This window comes from Macaca mulatta, chromosome 11, assembly GCF_049350105.2.
Source record: "Macaca mulatta isolate MMU2019108-1 chromosome 11, T2T-MMU8v2.0, whole genome shotgun sequence".
NCBI lineage: Eukaryota > Metazoa > Chordata > Mammalia > Primates > Cercopithecidae > Macaca > Macaca mulatta.
The window spans coordinates 1,673,433-1,687,283 of NC_133416.1; the positions used below are offsets into that span (position 1 = coordinate 1,673,433).

At 41.6% G+C, this 13,851-nt stretch overlaps 1 protein-coding gene across 34 annotated transcripts in view; it reads left to right on the top strand.

Annotated features, from left to right (window-relative positions):
• Positions 1 to 13,851, top strand: part of WNK1 (WNK lysine deficient protein kinase 1) — a 156,970-nt gene that overhangs the window by 138,852 nt on the left and 4,267 nt on the right. For all 34 annotated transcript variants that reach the window (NM_001414862.1, XM_015150730.3, XM_077952643.1 and 31 more), the window contains 4 exon segments: positions 2,021 to 2,097; positions 3,458 to 4,119; positions 4,861 to 5,063; positions 7,175 to 7,369. In NM_001414862.1, the coding sequence (NP_001401791.1) occupies positions 2,021 to 2,097; positions 3,458 to 4,119; positions 4,861 to 5,063; positions 7,175 to 7,369 (1,137 nt within the window).

A 13,851-nucleotide genomic window follows, 5' to 3' on the forward strand; every position in this document is an offset into this window, starting at 1 on the left:
AAAAGTGCCATTGATTGCAAAGATAAATGAAAACCTGGGGAAATATATATATATGTGGGAGGGGGAGGGGTATGTGTAGTCATATCACAAAAAGAATTCGTTTTGCTAATATAGAGTTCCTAAAATTCAACGTGAACCAAAAAACATTCAGAAGATACAGAAAAGGAAACGTAGACGTGAAAGTATTTAACATCCGTAATGATAGAAATACAAAGTAAGGCTACAGCTGATAGCAGTTCCCACCTCTCATTGGTAAATTCAGGGGTTTAATAGCCACAAGTGACTTGGTACAGCCTCTGTGGGGATCAATTTATAATAGTGATGTCTACTGCAGTCTTAAATGGAAATAATTCAGCACTTTCATTACGGTGTATTTATTGTACAGATCTATAAGAAAATATTTATTTTTAAAATAGCAAGAAATTCTGGGCCGAGCATAGTGGCTCACGCCTGTAATCCCAGCACTTTGGGAGGCCAAAGCAGGTGGATTGCTTGAGCTCAAGATTTTGAGACCAGGTTGGGCAACATAGTGAGACCCCCATCTCTGCAAGAAATTTTTAAAATTAGCTGGATGTGGTGCTATGCACCTGTTGTTCTAGCTTCCCAGGAGGCTGAGGAGGAAGGATCACCTGAGCCTGGGAGGTCGAGACTGTGGTGAGCTGTGATGGCGTCACTGTACTGTAGCCTGGGGGACAGAGTGAGACCCTGTCTCAGGGAAAAAAGAAAAGAAATTCTGAATAATTTAAATGCCCATCAGTAGAAGCCTGATTAAATGTGAAATATATATATGATATATACATAGGGTATGACACTATGCAATCATTAAAAAGAATGAGGCATTGATAAGGAATGATCTCAAAGATATAGAATTACATGAAAACATCAAAATTGCTCAATGTTCTACTAGCTATATAAAATAAATATATATCTAGAAAGAAACTGAAAGCATTGTTCTCCAGAAAGGTTTTAAAATTGCCCAAAACTACTTATCAATAATTCTGAGGGCTAGGTGCAGTGGCTCACGCCTGTAATCCCAGCACTTTGGGAGGCTGAGGTGGGCGGATCATGAAGTCAGGAGATCGAGACCATCCTGGCTAACACGGTGAAACCCCATCTCTACTAAAAATACAAAAAAATTAGCCAGGCGTGGTAGCGGGCGCCTGTAGTCCCAGCTACTGGGAGGCTGAGGCAGGAGAATGGCATGAACCCAGGAGGTGCAGCAGCGTACAGTGAGCCAAGATCGCACCACTGCACACCAGCCTGGGCGAGAGAGCAAGACTCCGTCTCAAATAATAATAATAATAATTCTGAGAACTGTACTATCCTATTCTAGAATTTGCCTGTGTTACATTGAGAAAATAAAATTAGCTGGTTTTCATTTAAAAATGGGTCTTGGCTGGACATGGTGAGTCACACCTATAATCCCAGCACTTTGGGAGGCTGAGGCAGGCATATTACCTGAGGTCAGGAGTTCGAGACCAGCCTGGGCAACATGGTGTAACCCCATCTCTACTAAAAATACAAAAATTAGCCGGGTGTGGTGGTACACACCTGTAATCCCAGCTACTCGGGAGGCTGAGGCAGGAGGATCACTTGAACCCAGTAGGTGGAGGTTGCAGTGAGCTGAGATCGTACCACTCTACTCCAGCCTGGGCAACAGAGCGAAACTCCATCTCGATAAAATAAAATAAAGATGGGTCCTTAACGTCCTCAGTAACATCTCATCCTTCATTTCACTTATATCTCTGAATTAAAGAATGAGTAGTGAGTTTTTAATGCCTGTTAAACTTTGTTTTTATAGTATGTATTAATGTTATAGTTGGTATCTAGTAGTAGAGCAAACAATAACTATTTTCCCCTGTTGGACAAAGCCTCATGGAGGGAGGAGATAAGGAAGTTCTCTTTGCCTCTAACAGCTTTCCTCGTGTGTAGTTTGGTTTTGCTGTATTTCTAGCCAAAGGGAAAATAAGTTAACTGGAAAGAGACACTTATATTTTCCTCATCCATGTATGTGTTTCAGTTTCTCAAGTCACAGAAAAAGGCCCTGTCCTAGCAACTAGTTCAGGAGCTGGTGTTTTTAAGATGGGACGATTTCAGGTAAGACAGTCACTTTGCGTTGCCTTGATTCCTTCCTTTGGAGGAGTTGTCTATATAATAAAATTACTGCCTACCTATTTGGGACATAACTGCCAGTCTAGTGATTTCTATTACATAGTACTTTATAGCTCTTTTTAGCATTTTCCTAATAAAAGTAATATATACTAAAGAAAATATAGATTACTTAGAACAGTAAAAACACGGTAGATAGTCGTACTATCTATCCACCCACCTCCCAAGATTACTTTTTGGGGTGTATGTCCTTCCACTCCTTGTACAAGTGTGTATTTAAAATTGAGTACCATTTCTCCTGTTCCAAATGTTACAGCTGTTTTCCCCATTCAGTAATTGGTTTACCTAACCAGTCTCCATCATCATCTCTAACTTTTCCAACATAATAAGTAACAGCAGACATCTGTGTCTAAAAATGTTTTCCACATTTAAAATAACTGTCATAAGATTAATTCTTTAAATTAAAACACATGATACCATATCACTTTATTTTACTAACTGTCCAAGATGTGAGCATTTCCTGGCTGGGAAGAGTAAGTGATGTCTTTCTCATTTGTGAACAGGTCCTGAGCGTTTATAGGTGGGCTGAGTTTGTATCTATGGACAAACCAGAGCAAGGATCTGGTTCCTCCTTTTAGTCACCAGTTAGTTGTGTTGATTCTTAAGGATTAACGGGCATTTAACATTTACCTTGTAGTTTTTCTTATTCACAGGCAACCCTGAAAATTCTACGTCTTGTTCATTTATTTTATTTATTTATTTATTTATTTATTTTCTTTTTTGAGATGGCGTCTCACTCTGTCACCCAGGCCACTGCAGCCCCCGCCTCCCGGGTTTAAGTGATTCTCCTGCCTCAGCCTCCCAAGTAACTGGGATTAGGGGCACACGCTACCACGCCCGGCTAATTTTTGTATTTTTAGTAGAGACGGGGTTTCACCACGTTGGCCAGGCTGATCTGAAACTCCTGACCTCAAGTGATCCGCCTGCCTCAGCCTCCCAAAGTGTTGGGATTATAGGCGTGAGCCACTATGCCTGGCCCTGGCCTTTTGTTATTTATATGTTGACTAAGACATAAATCTGAATTCTGTGTATGACATCGAATACGAAAGTAAATTATTTACTTTGTAAGCATAGCCACACAGAATCTGCATCTCTGTACACATGTGTTCTCTGTGATGGTATTCAATTTTTCTTCATAGTCAAAGATGGAGGCACTATGTAAAGAGATAATCAGCCTACTCGTTGACAGGGAAATAAAGTGACTTTATTTTTCCTTTTTTAAATTGTCTGTGATAGAAATTGGATATTGAGAACTTCAGTTTTTAATCTTTGTTCTTTTTTTCATCAGGTTTCAGTTGCAGCAGATGATACCCAGAAAGAGGGTAAAAGTAAGTCAGAAGATGCAAAGTCTGTTCATTTTGAATCCAGCACTTCAGAGTCCTCGGTGTTGTCAAGTAGTAGTCCAGAGAGTACCTTGGTGAAACCAGAGCCGAATGGGATAACCATCCCTGGTATCTCTTCAGATGTGCCAGAGAGTGCCCACAAAACTACTGCCTCAGAGGCAAAGTCAGACACTGGGCAGCCTACCAAGGTTGGACGTTTTCAGGTGACAACTACAGCAAACAAAGTGGGTCGTTTCTCTGTATCGAAAACTGAGGACAAGATCACTGACACAAAGAAAGAAGGACCAGTGGCATCTCCTCCTTTTATGGATTTGGAACAAGCTGTTCTTCCTGCTGTGATACCAAAGAAAGAAAAGCCTGAACTGTCAGAGCCTTCACATCTAAATGGGCCATCTTCTGACCTGGAGGCCGCCTTTTTAAGTAGGGATGTGGATGATGGTTCAGGTAGTCCACACTCCCCTCATCAACTGAGCTCAAAGAGCCTTCCTATCCAGAATCTAAGTCAAAGCCTTAGTAATTCATTTAACTCCTCTTACATGAGTAGTGACAATGAGTCAGATATCGAAGATGAAGACTTAAAGTTAGAGCTGCGACGACTACGAGATAAGTAAGTATATTTTTTTCTTGTGAAAGAATGTCAGATAAGGTTTTAAGTCCTAGATCCTAGAGCCAAGATTAATAATATTTTTGCCACAATATGCTAATGTCTCATTTCTTTTTTTAAAGAGACAGTGAGTGCCACAGAAGCCACCACACACACACACACACACACACACACACACACACACACACACAAAAGATTCCCAACCTCTGACTCAGAGGCACAGGCAGCTTCTCTTGTACTTATACAATACAGACCCATAGCATTTCTAGTTCTAGAACTTCTTCATTGTTAATATATTATTACTGTGTTATTGTTACTGTATTGTTATTGTAGTATTATTTGTATTAATAGCATATTTTATCACTGTTAACTGCTCTTTATTAGTTCACTAAATGAATCTGGTAATGGCACTTGGATGTATGATTATGTTGGCAGGTTTTGTTTGGCAAATTGGATCAGAGTAGCAAATTCAGCTATTGTGTGCATGGCCTCAAAAGTCAGGAAGTGTTTTCCTCCTAATATATTATCAACCATTTGTTGTTGGCTAGGAGCTTGTAATATGGCTTGGGTAATGCAGGCCAGCAAGGTGAGTTGACAAACTGTAATCTCATGGTAGTACATTTAGGGAAAATGTTCATTAGTAACTAGTACATACTTGAAAGCAGGTTTAGGAATATGCTGTTAATTCTTGTTTGAATGAAGAGGATTATGGTATTTTGAATTATGTTTGGTTATCTTTCATAGACATCTTAAAGAGATTCAGGACCTGCAGAGTCGCCAGAAGCATGAAATTGAATCTTTGTATACCAAACTGGGCAAGGTGCCCCCTGCTGTTATTATTCCCCCAGCTGCTCCCCTTTCAGGGAGAAGACGACGACCCACTAAAAGCAAAGGCAGCAAATCTAGTCGAAGCAGTTCCTTGGGGAATAAAAGCCCCCAGCTTTCAGGTAAAAAGCCATGGACTAGGTCAGCCACAGCTGTCCTAATCTTTTGTTTCTGTCTCCATCTGTATGTGACCTGCTGAACGTTTGTTATTTTTGTTAAATTTCAAAGGAATTTGGCTCTCCTGATATTTTTGCTTCCTTGACTGCTGGACTTACATTTATTGTACCTCTTTTTGAGCTTATACAAGTAGACTTAGTGAATACAATGGCTTATTCCATTATAATCCATATTGCTATCTACTGGTAATCTTTATTTATGGTTATTCTTAAGGATAGACATTTAGCTTTGCCTGTTAACTCATATAACTCACATTTAACCAAACTCTTGGCAGTTGGAAGAAAATACATTATTCTCTGTTCAGTAAAACTTGGGTGGATTCTTTCTTTTAATGGATGACTTAGTCATAATCGTAACTTAGATTAATGTAATTGTCATATAGATATTTGTGTGTATGTCTAATTGGTAACTTCTTGATGATTAAGGTTTTTATTTCATTTATGTTGGGTTAAAGAACTTGGTGGTCATTGGTCAGGCACGGTGGCTCACGCCTGGAATCCCAGAACTTTGGGAGGCCGAGGCAGGTGGATCATGAGGTCAGGAGATCGAGACCATCCTGACTAACACGGTGAAACCCCGTCTCTACTAAAAATACAAAAAATTAGCTGGGCATGGTGGCGGGCGCCTGTAGTCCCAGCTACTCGGGAGGCTGAGGCAGGAGAATGGCGTGAACCCGGGAGGCGGAGCTTGCAGTGAGCCGAGATCATGCCACTGCACTCCAGCCTGGGAGACAGAGCGAGACTCCGTCTCAAAAAAAAAAAAAAAAAAGAACTTGCTAGTCATTAAAATCAAAGAAATAGTTAAGTCATACTCTTTTGTAATAGAATATATACATATTCCATTATATAATTATCCATTATATATATTTTTATATATATATATATATATATAGTAATGGAATTTATTTATTTATTTATTTTAAGAGACAGGGCCTCACTCTGTTGCCGACTAGAGTGTAGTAGTGTGATCATAGCACACAACACAACAGCCTCAAACTGCTAGGCCCAGGTGGTCCTCCTACCTTAGCTTCCTGAGTAGCTGGGATTACAGGCACATACTACCATGCCCCGCTAACTTTGAATTATTTTTTGAGACAGAGTCCCACTCTGTTGCCCAGGCTGGAGTGCAGTGGCACGATCTCGGCTCACTGCATTCTCTGCCTCCCAGTTTCAAGTGATCCTCCTGCCTCAGCCTCCCTAGTAGCTGGGATTACAGGCACATATCACCATGCCTGGCTAATTTTTGTATTTTTGTATTTTTAGTAGAGATGGGGTTTCCCACGTTGACCAGGCTGGTCTTGAACTCCTGACTCAGGTGATCGACCTGTCTTGGCCTCCCAAAGTGCTGGGATTACAGGCGTGAGCCATCGTGCCCGGCCCTGGACTGTATTTTAATTGGGATAGAGAGTTTCTAATCCTTTGGTGAAATTATGGTAGTGTTAACACAATTAGTTGAAAAGTAAAAGAAGGTTAAAATACATTAAAAAGCAGTTGCAAACTTCTTAGCAGTTCCGTTCTCTGGAAGGGTTCACAGATATCCAAATCTAGCACATTAGGACCAGGTCATGCAGTCCATTAGTAGAGATGTGATTGTAAGAGAAATCGGCTAATTTCTGATCTGATACAAATCAGATCTTTTTTTTGTTTTTGAGACAGAGTCGGCAGTGGGGCAACCTCCAACTCCCGGGTTCAAGCAATTCTCGTTCCTCAGCCTCCCAAGTAGTTGGGATTATAGGCGTGTACCACCACACCTGGCTAATTTTTGTATTTTTAGTAGAGATCGGGTTGCACTATGTTGGCCAGGCTGGTCTCAAACTTCTGGCCTCAAGTGATCCGGCCGCCTCAGCCTCCCAAAGTGCGGATTATAGGCATGAGCCACTATGCCCAGCCTACGTATTGATTCTTAGTGTCATTCCTCACTTCTCCCGTTAGTGAGGACTTTGTTCTTCTCATCATAGCTTTTGACCCACCATCCATCACTCAGTGGAACAAACCAAATGTGTAAGAACAGTGCCTAATGAGTACATGTTTCCTCATGCCACTTTATCTTTTGGCAGGTAACCTGTCTGGTCAGAGTGCAGCTTCAGTCTTGCACCCCCAGCAGACCCTCCACCCTCCTGGCAACATCCCAGAGTCCGGGCAGAATCAGCTGTTACAGCCCCTTAAGCCATCTCCCTCCAGTGACAACCTCTATTCAGCCTTCACCAGTGATGGTGCCATTTCAGTACCAAGCCTTTCTGCTCCAGGTCAAGGTAACAAAGCCACCATCATCGCCAAAAACAATAAAATGGAGATGTTGCCATACCTGGGACAACAGCCTGTTAAGGCGGATTGGGAGACTAGCTGACCAGAACACAGCCTGTGTGTTGTACACTTAAGAATCTTTGGGTGAAAGGGAAGTGGAGTGACAACGAGACTCAGTGGGCTCATTGCTCCCATTAGGTGAAATTACTTTTTTTCAAGGAGTTACAGTGAAAAGTTACATCTGTGTGACCTGTATGACTCGCTCATGTGGGATTTGGAACTTAACGCTGTAATATTAGGCTGAGATTTCCTGGATGAAATTCTAAGGTGTTTTAGCAGTTTCTGAAAGCTAATGCATTTTCTTAGCCATTGTAGAATTTTGTTACTTTTAAGTATGGGAGTGGCATACTAAAATGAATAACCATACAATTCAGTTTTTTATCCATAATCTACTTTCCAAATATAGCTCTGTTTATTAATGATTGCTGAAAAAATTCCTGCAGAGGAAAGAGCTTCTAGCCATATTAGAACAAGAATTGAAAAGACTTGGACATCTGGGTGAGAAGAATAAAAAAATATAGGTACTGGCTTATGTGCCTTTGCCACAGTTTCACAGAAATTAGAGATTAGTCTCTTCACAGGAAGAATGCACTCGATTGGCAAGGAGGGCAAACTAGCTAGCATTATTTCAACTAAGAAAAGCTTCCGCATTTTGCAGATGGGTAGAATTAAGACCTAATATTTCATCTCTTACATATCTGACCTTCCCCCAGAAGCTTGTTCTTCTGTGTGCCATCTTAGTGCATTTCACCACTCCAGCCTCAAGTTTCTAACATCTTGTAGTTGTGTTCTGTCTCTTCTCTCTCTGTTCTTCCCTGTTTTTCCCCTCTCACAGGCTGTGCGAAGTTTAACTGTGCATCTGAACAGGTGACATTCAAACCTGGTGGCAGGAGGACCCGATTTCTGAGTACGCCCTGCTTGGCTCTTTGTGTGTAACACCTTTACTCCTTCCTTGTCCTTGTTTTTCTGCTGCTTGGATCTGATGTTTCACGCAGTCCATTTTCATTTGTCTCTTTTTGTATATCATCTACTCAGTGGCTTGGCTGAATTAGTTACCCTCAGAAGTTTGGGCCCCCACATTATGATTTTTAAAAAAGTCAAAATGACAAGTTTCTACAAATTTCAATGTAACTTTCTGGTAGAAGTGCTTCTTCATAGATCTGTGACAGAGAGTAGATGTGGTATCTAGGCAGTAGATTGCTGGGTCACTTAGAATAATGAAGACTGAACTCCACAGTCATAGTCAGTGCTCTCTCTCTGCCCTAGCATTACAAATGACAGAAATCAGCCAGACACGGTGGCTTACACTTATAATCCCAGCCCTTTGGGAGGCTGAGGCGGGAAGATTGCTTGAGGCCAGGAGCTCGAGACCAACCTGGGCTCTTAAAAAAAAAAAAAAAAAAAAAAAGCCTGGCGTGGTGGTGTGCATGTATAGTCCCAGCTACCCAGGAGGCTGAGGCAGGAGGATTACCACCTTGAGACCAGGAGGTTGAGACTGCAGTGAGCCATGATTGTGCCACTGCACCCCAGCCTGAGCAACAGAGCAAGACTCTATCTCAAAGAAAAGAAACGAAATGACAGAAAGCATTTTGACCATTGATGCTCTTAGATCCTGGCAGCAGGTAAAAATTATGTACCATTTTTTTCCATTCTTTGTCAGAGTAGATTGAAATCTTTTTTTTTTTTCTCAATTAAGCCTAAGCATCTACTAGTTGAAAAGATGCTAGAATCTCTTGATTGGATCATTCCACCACTACTGTCCTCTAACCCCATAAAATCAAAAAAAGGGGTTTTTAGTTTGGTTATTCCGATAAAGCACTTAGTCTGATAAAGACCAAAGCCCAGCAACTGCAAGTGAAAATTATCCTTTTAACAGGATTTCTGGGATTTACCAGCTTTCTACTTAAAAACAAGGCACAACAGCAGGTCACCCCATCTTTCCCATATGTGAAATGATGATGCCAGTGTCCTAGGGCCATCGTACAAATCAAGTTAAGATCATATACAGAGAAACAGGTAGCACTTGAAAAGCACTTGTGATTTCTTTCTGATTAGTCAGTGCCTACCTGGCACATAATAGTCAGTAACTGTTCGTTGAAGAAAAGTTTAAAACAAAAACATAGTTCAAGTAGAAAAACCGTGTTATAATTTGGATAAAGATCTCTGTTCAGGCCTCAAACTTCTGATGTGATTATTGAAGTGCTTTTTAAATGCATGTGCTCAGGCCATCACTGATTCTGAGTATGGGTCAGAGGTCCTCGGGCCTCTTCATGGTGGGAAGAATTTACACCTCCCTTTGTTCTCTGTAGTGACCACATTTAAAGCAAAGTACATAACACATTTAACTTCCATTTCCCTCACACAGTTGTAATCCTTCTAGCACCCCTATTCTTTTTACCTGCATTAGTAATGGATAGCAGGTAAAAAGACCGCCTTTTTACTTTTACTGACTTCCCCCACATTCACTAGTCCCAGGCTATTTAACAAAGAAGTGGGTGGAAGGCATTACCCAATTCGATAGTTTTCCAGGCATGTGTGGTTTTTTTTTTTTTTTTTTTTTTGAGGACTCAGATCAATAATTCTTCTGGTCACACTTTCCTGGACTGTGCATATTAGCACTTTGACAGTTGAATAAGCATTTAATTTGCTTGTCCACCTAGAAAGTTGCAAGGACATTAACAGTAGGAGCTGAGTATTTTTAAAGTAGAATGTGACATGTCAGGCCTATGGTCTACAGCCTGAAGTGCCTGAGAGGGAAGAAAGAGAACCAAAGCTGCTGTTTCTGAAATATAATGTGACAAATACCACTTTAATTAAATTCCATAAATTCTCATCCCACTTTTAAAGGTAGGTGGTATTACCCTTGTTGTTCAAATGAAACTGGTCAGAAATATTGAAACTTGTCACTTCCCTTTGGGTGTAAAATGAAAGGCCCTACATCTTTTGAAGTCACGTCAGGATACATCATGTAAGCCTGGTGAACAAATCCCAAAAGACAGACTTGAACTATGGAAATGAAACAGGTACTTGAAAGAGTAGGGACTTTACTAGCTTGAGTTGTATTATTCTATGCTCTCAAAATAGATAATGGTTTGGAAGCACGGCTTGGCTTACTGCTATATTTATGTTCAGAGGTTGCTTGTTTTCCACGTACTTTTAAAAATTATTCTGGAAGGGAAGGGGTTAGTATATATATCTAGGATGTGGAAATATAGCCAATGTAAATGAACTTAAAACCATAACAGTGATACTATCAGTCTACTATGGTGGGATTGCTAATGCATTTAATTGAGTGCTTTTTAACAGCCCAGCTGGAGAAACAGGAAGTGGGACAGGATCAGTGGAAACGCTGCTTGGGTATTTGAAATTCAAGCAGTGAGACCTGAGAGACTGGAGTTCCTCTCCAATTCCAGAACCTCTATGCAGGGCATTACTCTTTTAGATACAGAGAGTGGGTGTAGAAACCCAACATCTGTCAGCCAGGTAACACAGCTCATCAGATAATCACGTTAAGGCTAACAGCCAGTTAGAAACATTCTGTAGAACTATATCTATTCAAGGGCTACCAGGTCCTACCTATCTGTCTCCCCTCCTGCTTTCTCTTGCTGGGCGTTTGTGTGCTGTTTGGAGATTCTAAATATTTTACACTGATGTTTCTTTATCTTTAACACATTGCTTCTCTCTTTGTGCTTCAGGGAAGATGGTGAAAAAAGTCTGTCCTTGCAACCAGCTCTGTAGTAATTATCTTTTCTGTTATTTTTGGTCCTTGATTGCAAAGCCTGTTAACCACGAGTTCTTTCAGCTCTGCAGTCTCATAGCTCCCTGATTCCTAACTTCCATCTAGCTCTGTATCCTATTCTAATAGATATTTAACATGCTTAATTGAGGAACCATCTCATAGTCGGTGCCCTCAGTGATAACCCCATGTGAACCTAGCTTGTGACAGACATGAATTGGTAATGGCCATGGATGTGTACAGGGAGATCAGGGATGCCTAGGTTCCTACGGGAGAGCGATCCTTTAGTCAAGCAAATATGTGCCGGGCAGTGTTATTATCCCAACTGGAAACTCAGCAGTGATGAAAGCATGTGAAAATCCATGCCCTCCCATTGTTCACATTGAAGTGGGAGATGTGTGCTAGACTGATGAGGAGAAAAACACCACTTACTAGAGTTTGTCTTCTTAGACCGTGGCTTCTCATATTTTAATGAGAAGGCCACTTACAGTGTTCTAGGTAGGGTCAACAGGGAAATTCTGTACTTGGGATGCTGGGCTGTAAGTTATGGTTCATAATAGGTTATTGTTACTAGGATCTGGTGATGTGGGAGTAGGGGAAATGTATTATAATGGCAGGAGGAAAATTTAAAAATGAATCTTGGGGGTAAGTCTATACTACTTATTAGGGCTTTTCAGAAGAACTAAAAAAGGTTAAGAAGTTAGCATATTCTCTCAAAGGCCTTTCTACAGCTTTTATAGTCAAGTCTCGTCTTCTTAGGAGTTAATTTCTGGTTAGAAAAGGATGGGTTTGTTTCATTCTTTAATGAGAGGACTGTATACAGCAGCCAGAATGTGAAGGTTTAACTGTATGGTTGACTCTTCCTCATGACTTCTCTTTCCTCATGGGAAGAGACTCCTGTGTTAGGTAATGTAGGTTAAAATGAAAAGTGAAATTTGGTTCTAAAGGGGCTTGGTAGCATCAGGGGCAACAGACTAGCATCAGACAGAGAGGTGTGTCTCCCAGCATGAGCTCTGTGTGGATAAGCAATGGTCATGTCTCCTGAGCTTCTTGTATTTAGCTTTTGACAGCCCTGCTCCCCTGTGATTATTTGTTTTTTGTTTTGATTGTCTCTCACATCAAGCTCACCAAGCAATAATTGTTCAAACAGGATGACAATCCCCCATGCATGTACGCTTGCTTTCTAGATTGAGTCACTCACTGTCATGACTGCCCATCCTCATTGCCTGTGCTTCCCACTTCACCTCTCTCTCACATTTGCTGTTCATGGAAGTCTGTTTTCTGTGCTTTAATACTTCTCCACTTGAGTTTCCTGTACTGTAGGGGAACTTACTCTTCCCTTCACACTGTATGTGCAATAGCAATCCCCTTGTGGCTCCAGCAGACACCAAGAAGTGAGCTGACACTCACACTGCAGTAGTTCCACGTCTTGCCATAGTGGTAGGAAGCATGTGACCTTCCTCACTCTGCAGCTTCACCTCGGAATTAGCTGTTACTCCAGCCCAGACATGCTCGTGTGTGCCATTCCCCAGGTGGTAGGATATAAGCTTGACTGGAGACGAGTGATGGTCAGTAACAGGCTTTTAAGTGGCAGGGTTGTGTTAGGTGTGCTGCTGTGACCTGGTGCCGCTTTGACCTGGAAAGCAGGAAAACGCATGCACTGACTCACCCCCAGCGTTACTTGGGTGCCTTTAAGGACTAGTGGTTCACAACTGACTTTAGTAGCTTTTATTTATTCTGTAACGTGAGATCTGGTAAGACAGTGGGGGGTAAGGAAAATAGACAAGACCATGACTCTTCTTTCCCTCTTCCCCAAAACGTGCCTCTTCGAATAATCTTCAGTGTGCCCTCCAGCAGAGCCGAAATCAGGCAGGACATAGACTCCTTCTTCCTTTCTCATCAAACCGTAGAAATAGAATTCCTTCATCATAACCGCACAGCTTCCTCCTCCCCTTTGCACCCTGCCTCAGCTGCATTTTCTTGTCGCTTCTACATGGGAGTGCTTGCTGTTCTGGGAAGAGTGGGGAGAAGCAGTGGGAATCCTTTAGCCAATTGAAACTGAGGTCATCTTCAGGAAAACCATGTCTTCCTGAAGTTGAAAGATTCAGGCACACCATATAGTCCTTTCCTCGTGAATCATCTTGTTTTTTACTCACGGGAAATTGGAAGAGGCTAACCCCTCCCAAATTTATGTTTGTAAAATCATGTTTATGGGTCCAGGTGAAAAACTCTTCTGAACACAGCATGCTACTTCTGTTATTACTTCTCTCTATTTAAAGAATGGCTAGGCTGAGCATGGTGGCTCACACCTGTAATCCCAGCTCTTTGGGAGGCTGACATGGCAGGATTGCCTGAGCCCAGCAGTTCCTAAGCAACATATGGAGATTCTGTCTATATAAAAAATTAAAAAATTAACTGGGTGTGGTAGTGCATACGTCTAGTCCCAAGCTACTTGGGAGGCTGAGGCAGGAGGAGCTTGAGACTGCAGTGAGACGTGATTGTGCTGCTGTATCCAGCCTGGGTGACAGAAAAAGAAGAGACCCTGCCTTAAAAAAAAAAAAAAAAAAAAAGCCAGGCATGGTGGCTCACGTCTGTAATCCCAGCACTTTGGGAGGCCAAGGCGGGCAGATCACCTGAGGTCAGGAGTTTGAGACCAGTCTGGCCAACATGGCAAAACCTTATCTCTACTAAAAT